At 32.2% G+C, this 8,774-nt stretch overlaps 1 protein-coding gene and 1 long non-coding RNA gene across 3 annotated transcripts; both read right to left on the bottom strand.

The window, feature by feature from the left end:
* Window positions 1-261: 261 nt before the first annotated feature.
* On the bottom strand, window positions 262-705 carry LOC122049570. The gene is made up of 3 exons (XR_006130989.1): window positions 521-705; window positions 355-447; window positions 262-285 (listed from the first exon to the last, which is right to left on the bottom strand). It is a non-coding gene; the product is annotated as an uncharacterized LOC122049570 (long non-coding RNA).
* Window positions 706-3,747: 3,042 nt separating this feature from the next.
* On the bottom strand, window positions 3,748-6,966 carry LOC122047354 (PHD finger protein ALFIN-LIKE 8-like). Of its 2 annotated transcripts, none has more exons than XM_042608569.1 (5): window positions 6,534-6,966; window positions 6,397-6,429; window positions 5,458-5,686; window positions 4,326-4,449; window positions 3,748-4,258 (listed from the first exon to the last, which is right to left on the bottom strand). In XM_042608569.1, the coding sequence occupies exons 1-5, from the start codon at window positions 6,631-6,633 to the stop codon at window positions 3,962-3,964; spliced, it is 783 nt and encodes a 260-aa protein (XP_042464503.1). In that variant the 5' UTR covers window positions 6,634-6,966; the 3' UTR covers window positions 3,748-3,961. The 2 variants fall into 2 exon arrangements, with proteins under 2 accessions (XP_042464503.1, XP_042464504.1); XM_042608570.1 differs by having other exon boundaries at window positions 3,748-4,243; window positions 6,534-6,964.
* Between the last annotated feature and the right edge of the window lie 1,808 nt (window positions 6,967-8,774).

Here is an 8,774-nt window from a genome sequence, read left to right as displayed (position 1 = left end):
CATGTATAGTCAGATTCTGTTCATCGATTGTTTTCTGCATAGTTGCAAATTTTTCATAATCATCATGTACTTCAGTATATGTGTTAATTACGATGTATCATCTACTTGAGTTGCACTAAGTAATAATAATAATCAGAGAGGATATCTAAATATAGCTTCAACTCGAATGTATTAAATACTTACATGTTTTTGTGCAGCCCAATCATTCTTCCATTGTCCTCCTTTATGAAAAAATTTCTCGAATGTGTCAATCACACTAGGAAGCTCTCCCGTCACAGGATCAGCCTTAAAAAATGAAACAATTTATTATCATATAAATTATGATAAGAAATTTTATTTTCAAATAAAACTTACAGCTGTGTGATAATGTTGAACCAAAGTTTTCGATCCATGTGCACCTTCAAGTGGCCTATTAAACCGATTATTAGTATTCTTTTCAGATATTTCCTATAAAAAAAGATAATATTAGTGCAAGTAACAATAAAAAAATATTTATCAACTAAATTTAACTATTACTAACCATTTGTTTTTTTGTGCCAAAATAATTACAAAGAAAATCTCAATCATCTTGGCTTACTCCCTTGTACGGCTTCCTTTTTGGTGAATCTTTATTTCCAAATCCCCCGAGTTGTTTCCAATGCCTCCTCATCTTACACCTTCCTTCTCGAATAGCTCTCATGGCAAGCCGCTCTACCTCCGCCATCACCAAGTTCTTCTTTTCATATTTAAATTTGTTCTGCCAAAAAAATTCATAGATGCGGGTAACATCTAATCTGTACACAAACATGTTTATTAAAGCATAAATTAAATAAAATTTATTAAAGAGAAAATCCTATAAAAGAATATTACTTTCTATAACAATTTTTGATAAAATAATATCAAACATAATGAAAAGCTTAAAGGATCGGTTGACTCAGCTTCCAAATAGGTTGACAAATTAACCATTTAAGTTTAAATCTATAAAAGCTTAAAAGATTGGAACAGACGCATATTCTTTTCTGGTTGAAAAACAACAATAGATTAGAATCACTGTTCAGAATCGATTAAAAGCAAAAGAAAAGAAAGGACAAGAATAAATGGAGCATAGGTCTGAGCTTACTTTATCATGACATATTGGATGTCTTAGAATTGCAGAGAAGCTAGGGACGCCATGGAGTATCATGAACAGGGGAGAAGAAATTGCGGCAATGGTGAGAAGCAATAACAAAGAAATCGGCAGGCGAGAAGGCTTACCTGTTGAGAGGGAGCAGGAGATCCTTGGCGACTCGGCGAGCAAGATGCACAGGAGAGAAAAATCGCGACAGAGAAGCTAGGGACGCCATGGAGTATCATGAACAGGGGAGAAGAAATCGCGGCAATGGTGAGAAGCAATAACAAAGAAATCGGCAGGCGAGAAGGCTTACCTGTTGAGAGGGAGCAGGAGATCCTCGGCGACTCGGCGAGCACGAAGGCGAAAAGGCGTTTTGTGAAATCGGTTTAGCGTGAACAAAAAGGTAGGGTTTTAATGCATTAAAATAAAAAATAATAATAATTATTTAATAATTTGTTTGATTTGTATCAAATGATATTTAATTTGATTGATAATTTTGTTAAAAAGAATACGAACTGTTAGTTTATTAAAATAAATTTAAATAGTAATTATTGAATAATTTGTTTGATTTATTTTTAAATGATATTTATTTTGATTGATAATTTTGTTAAAAAAGAATACGAACTGTTAATTTATTAAAATAAATTAAAATATTAATTATTTAATAATTTATTTGATTTATTTTTAAATGATATTTATTTTGATTTATAATTTTGTTAAAAGAGAATACGAACCGTTAATTTATTAAAATAAAATAAAATATTAATTATCTAATGCGTTTTCAAATGATATTTATTTTTATTTATAATTTATAATTTTTTTGGAAAATTTTTAATCTCGAATTTTATTTTAGCGACGGCTAATGTATCTACGTCGCCAAATAACCACAATTTGAGGTAGGAAAAATTTTCAATACTATTAGTGACGTTGAGTGCAGAATGCGTCGCCATAGTGTCACATTTGACGACGTGATTTCTATGTCGCGTCGCCAAATGATCCAGGTAAAATTTGCACTATCTTTTAGCGACGTAGAGTGATATGTGTGTCGCCAAAGGCCTTCATTTGACGACGCATATTGTTTAATGCGTCGCTAAATGATACAAAATAAATGTGAAAAATTTCTCTCCTAATGTTCTATCTTTTAGCGACGCGAAACATTACACGCATCACTAAAAGGTCATATTTTGCGACGTTAACCATGCTATGCGTCGCTAAAAGTCTGAATTCTTGTAGTGAAAGTATGATAAGAGAAAATGAAATATTGAGGAAAGAGGAAGTGTGCTGAGAGAGAGAAAGAGTGATGGGAAAAAATGAAGAGAGAGAAAGTATGATGAGAGAAAATGAAATATTGAGGAGAGAGAAAGTATGATGAGAGAGAAAGTATGATGAGAGAGTGTGTGCTGAGAGAGAGAGCGATGAGAAAAAATGAAGAGAGAGAAAGTATGATGAGAGAAAATGAAATATTGAGGAGACAGAAAGTATGATGAGAGAGAAAGAGTGATGAGAAAAAATAAAGAGAGAGAAAGTGTGATGAGAGAGAATGAAATATTGAGGAGAGAGAGTGTACTGAGAGAAAATGAGGAGAGAGTGTTTGGTAAGAGAGATTGAGGAGAGAGAAAGTATGATGAAAAAATGAGGAGAGTATATAATGAGAGAGAAAGTGTGATGGAAGAGAATGAAGAGAGATAAAATGAGGAGAGAGTGTGTGATGGGAGAGAATATAGAGAGAAAATAATAGAGAATGTGTGATAAGAGAGAATGAGGAGAGAAAAAGTGTGATAATAGAATTAGGAGAGAGAAAATATGATGAGAGAGTGTGAAATGAAAGAAAAATTGAACAAATATACTAAGGATATTTTTGTCAAAAACTTAATTAATATTTCTATTCCATCAAAACCCAAGGGAGAGGGTGAGTTTTATTCATACCTAAATTTTTGAATTTCATTTCAAAATCTTGATTCCATTTACATCAATCAAATATAAGGTTTAAAAATGAATCCATTCCCTCATTCCCAAATTCATAAACCAAACGCCACCTTAAATTTGCAATAATAATTCTAGTCAGAACACTAGATTTAAGTATTGAGTTAAAACTGAATTGAGAAGATTTTTTTCAAATAAATTAAACCGATTAAATTTTAAAATAAATAAATAAAATTAATAAAATATCAATTAATTTAATTTTTAACTGAATTTATTTAAAAAATTATTTTTTTAATAAAATTAAAAATAAAGTTTAAATTTTTAATTTAATATAAAAATTCAGTCGAATAATACATTTAAAACCCGAAACAAATCAAATTAACCATTTTTAAAAAATATATAATTTTCAAATAAATCAAACTGAATTTAAAAATTAGTTAGATTAATTTAATTTAATTAAATTTTTACTCATCCATTCCTACTAGGTAACACTAAACTAATTAAATTAACTTTTTTTTTAAAAAAAATAATTTCTAAATAAATCAAACTGAATTTAAAAATTATATCGATTAATTTAATTTACTAGGTAACACTAAACTAATTAAATTTACAAGTTATTTTATAATTCTCGCTCTCCGTGAAAATGGTAAGTTTGAACAGCTCAATTGAGGCCCGCTGCCAAATTCCGGATTATTGTGTAAACTACAAGATGATTAATCTTTTTACATGGCGTAGGAAACAAAAATAAGACAATTAAATTCAAGATTAAATGCAAGAGAAATCTTTCTTCTGATCATCCAAATTAGATATATCTAGCCACCTAATACAAACAAGTACAAAGCTTGAGCGAGAAGAGCGATCGACATCAAGCTCAACACAGAAAAGGGTTTAGTCTAGAATCTAAAGTGATTTCTCGGTGTTAGAAACCATCAGAAACTGCACGTTGTCTCATGCTCTAATCCTCTTACTGTTGCTGCAGCTTGGGCATTTGTACTGCTTGATGTGCTCCGCACGAGCAGGTGTGATCTTGACACACTTCCCGTGAAACCACTGTTCACAAATGTCGCAGCATATCCAGAACTCGTCGTTACCATAATTTTCACCACATGCACCACATAAAGTGTTATCATGCTCCTCGAAGTCTTCATGACCCTCCCTGATATCGTCTTCATCATCTTTGTAAGGAGGCATAGATGGTAGTGACTTGCGAACCTCTGCTTCACTGGACCTCTGAGAAATATAACACTAATAGATGGCTAAAATTGGTAACCGCAAGAAATAAAATACAGAGAACATGGGAGGATTATTCCACCTTAGAGCTTGACTTGTTCTTATTGCTTCTATTAGGGGTTTTCTCCTTTACCTGCTTCTTGGCCAACCCTGTTACAACTTCATATATAGTAGGGAGATTGTTGATCATGTTGAAAAGTCGTCTTCTGCAGTGTCAAATAGCCGCATGGTAAACCAAGTCAGGTAAAATATTTGTTTGAAAAGTGGACCTTGGAATAGTGTAGACATTATGCATTACCATTCATAACCTCTTTCATTTTACATGAAACACGCAATAGAGACATGTTTGATAAAACAAATTTCTGGAAGCAGCAACAGTTTCAATGTAAAGTGGCTAGACTGTGAGTCAATGGATCTGGATCTCAACCAAATTCAAGTCTCTTCACCAACACTCCCTTTGTAGCTTGAAGATTGAGTTTCTAGTTAACATAACATGTCCAGATTAACCACTGATTATTCTTCCAACTACCATCTGCAGGCATTGAGTTAAGGCATATCCCAATTGTTATGGCATGTGAATAGTTCATATCCTTTTGCTTGGTCATTCCAGAACAATACTATGTCACATTAAAAATTAATTTGCAGGCTCACATTTGCTGAATACAAGTGGCAAATGGGATTGAATCCTTAATCCAGATAATTAAGAAGTTCGAAGGACATCCTGAATAGGTAGCTACAAGCAATGGTATATGACTACCAGTAAGTAGTAAATATTTACACACAATTGAAACAAGCCATGACTCATATTATCAATATTTACCAGCAAGTTCAGTGTATGAATGTTTTTGTAGAAATATTTATCAGTAAGTTCATGACAACTATGCCTTCAAGCTGAAACAAACAATTGCAGCCAGCAACACTACCAGCACAAACACATATTATAAAGCAACAACAAAAAAAATCCATAAAAATTTAAGAATTGTCATTCTCCAAGAATAACTGAAGTCATTATTGACATACTTATCATTTGAGGAGAATCAATAAAATGATCAGAAGCATAACTGAAGTCATTATTGACATACTTATCATCTATAAAAAGACATAAAATATATCAGAAATCCTTTGATGAATTTATAAGAATAAATAAAGAATAACATATATTTGCTCTCAAGAGAAATGAAGAAGAATCAAAGCATCTAGTGGCATTCAGTTACCTTGACTCTTTGTCAAAGCCAAAACGTGCACTAAAATAGAAGGCAACAGCAAGTAACCACGAATCACTATGGATTGCTACTAGAGCCAGCCAATCGTTTTCAGTCATTCCATCCCGAGCAAAGTTGATTCCAAGGGCTGGTTCAGGGAGTTCTGGTGGCACTTCTTCAGCTGGCAAGTTTACTTCCCATGTCTCATTAGGAAATCCATAAAGAGACAAGTTCTCTTTTTCTGCAAAATTTTCCATATAATGAGAAATGACATTTAACAATCTCTATGTATTCATACTTTGTCAACCTAATGAATAACTAGCCCACACAAGTATTATCTTATATAGACTGATAAATGATCAAGCTGTCAAACAAATAGTCTGGTAACACAAAGCTAGTATCTACTTAGTGCTTGCAGCTCCGTAGAGATATTTTTCAAATCCTTATTTGGCTACCCTCACAATGTTCTTTGGAAGGATGATACACAGGCAGAAGCATACGTCTACAAGCTTTCAAACACCAACTATTTTTCATCAGATAAGGAGGATATTGAACAAAAGGTTTCGCAGACACTCGCACAGCGTTGAACCAGAAAGAGGTATATCAAATTACTTGGGTGAAATAGTCAAGAAAAAAATCAACAAGACAATAAAAGAATAATGGGTAACATATAGTCAGACACGAAAACTAGATGACACAGTCAACTAACTATGTCCAAGCAGACAGGGTGACGCCAACAAAGCTGCATTCTACAAAGGCTTCAACATCCGAAATAAGATGTTCGTCTCATAAAATCCGATACTATAATGAATAATTGGTTTCACAGATTAACCCGAAGAAAGTAAGCATCGAAGATTTCTAGCAAGGAAGAAAGGCCTTCGAAGCATCAAGAGCTACAAAAATATGGCATCTATGAAACCGAAAGACTAACAAGCTAAAATTTAATCTTACCAGGATCACACAGATGGTAGAATTTCTCGACCTCTGTGCCACACCAACCAGTAGAACCAAAATGCGATTAGAAAGCACCACACAGAAAGAAAAACATAAATAGGCTTAATGACTGGAGACAGCCAGAGGAATGAGACCAGTAGTGAGAGCCTTGATCATGCCGGCGCGGCGGCCTCTGAAGTCTCGAAAAACATCTTCGGGCGAGTGAGAGACGAGCGTCGCTCCGCCCCCATCCATCTTGGAATTACTTGCAGGCGGTAGAGTAAGAAATATTGCTAGCGCCCTAGTAGGACCGGAGCAAAGATTCCGCCGCAAGAATGGAGGGGATAGGAAAGGTTAGGGTTTCAGGTATCCCTGATTGAAGGGTTAGGGTTTTGGGCGGAGTTGGAGCGGAGGGACTCAGTTGTGCTGCAATGCGCGAAAGGGAGGAGGAGTATGGTTTAGGGAGAGGAAGGGAAAGGGGCCGAAAGGAGAGGGCAAGTGGCGTTGGGGTTGGAATGGATGATGAGATGACTGAGAAGATGGCTAATGAATTGATTGGGCGACGGGGACTGAGACGGATTAACTGAAGTATTTGGAGATGAACGTATTCGTTGTTGCCATTACAAAAGACGTATCAAAATTTGAAAAATAACCAAATGGCACATTTCTTTTCTGTTTTATTTTTTTTATTTTCTTTGCTCTACGTTGTAATAATTTAATTTCCTTTTCTTTTCACTCAAATTAAATTAAAATTTTCCCTCTTTTCTCTCATTTATATACGGTAAATTAGAGAAAAATCCCTAATCACAATGTTAACTTTGCATATAATCCCCATGTCTAAAAAAATTTGTTTTCACTCTCTGCATGCAAAATATTACTTGTTTCAATTTCCTCATGTAAATATTGTTACCTAAATTGTCCCTCAGATTTTTTAGGTACAAAAAGTCCAAAATTGAATACAAAATGTCCAAAAACTAATATAATTCTTCATAAAGTCAGCACTTTATATTAAAATCGAGTATATTTTTTTATCAAAATTGTCCTTCTTATTTTTTAGGTATAAAAAGTCTAAAAACAAGTATAATTCCTGTTAAATACAGCACTTTACACTAGAATCCAACACTCTATACTAGGATTGAGTATATTTTCTATCGAAATTAACCCTCATATTTTTTTGTACAAATAGTCTAAAAATGAGTATAATTTCTATTAAATTCAACACATTAAACTAAAATTGAGTATATTTTGAGGTGAAAAAATAATCGTGCTCAATTTGATAGAAAATATATTAGATTCTAATTTAATATACTGAATTTAAGAGAATTTATACTGATTTTTAGATTTTTTGTACTTAAAAATATCATGAACAATTAGATAAATATGTTTAGCTGGGGAGTGAAAACAAATATTTTCATGGATGGGGATTGCATGCAAAGATTTGTTTACCAATAGGGATTGCATGCAGTCCCTATTGAAAAACACAATTTTGCATGCAGTCCCCATTGGAACAAATTTTTGTTTTCACTCTCTAGTCAAATATACTTACCTAATTGTCCCTGATATTTTAAGTATAAAAAGTCTAAAAAAGAATATAATTCCTCTCAAATTCAGTACATTAAATAGAATCTAGTATATTTTCTATCAAATTGAGCACGATTCTTTTTCCACTTCAATTGGATGGAAAATATACTAGATTTTCTTTAAATGATACTCAATTGGATGAGAAATATACTAGATTTTCTTTAAATAATGTTAAATTTAGGAAAAATTATATTAAGTAGGAAAAAAATCATACTCAATTTAATAGAAATTATACTCGATTCTAGTTTAAAGTGTTGAATTTAATAAGAATTATACTTATTTTTAGACTATTTATACCTAAAAATATGAAGGACAATTTTAATATAAAATATACTTGAATATACTAGATTTTCTTTAAATGATACTCAATTGGATAGAAAATATAATAGATTTTCTTTAAACGATACTTAATTGGATAAAAAATTTACTAGATTTTCTTTAAATATTATTGAATTTAGGAGGAATTATATTAAAATAGGGAAAAAACTATGCTCAATTTAATAGAAAATATACTTGATTATATTGTAAAGTGCTGACTTTAAGAGGAATTATACTCATTTTTAGACCTTTTGTACCTAAAAAATCTGAGGGACAATTAGGTAATAATATTTACATGAGGGAATTGAAAGAAATAAGACTTTACATACGGAGAGTGGAAACAAAGGTTTTTATGAGTGGGGATTGTGTGTAAAATCCAAGTTATGATTGGGGATTTTTTTCTACTTTACTCATTTCAATAAAAATCAAATAAATTGAATTAGTAAAATATTAATTAATTTAATTTTAAATTGAATTAATCAAACTTTTTAATAATG

Source organism: Zingiber officinale, chromosome 2B (assembly GCF_018446385.1).
Source record: "Zingiber officinale cultivar Zhangliang chromosome 2B, Zo_v1.1, whole genome shotgun sequence".
Lineage (NCBI taxonomy): Eukaryota > Viridiplantae > Streptophyta > Magnoliopsida > Zingiberales > Zingiberaceae > Zingiber > Zingiber officinale.
This window is presented reverse-complemented; position numbering and strand designations above follow the sequence as displayed.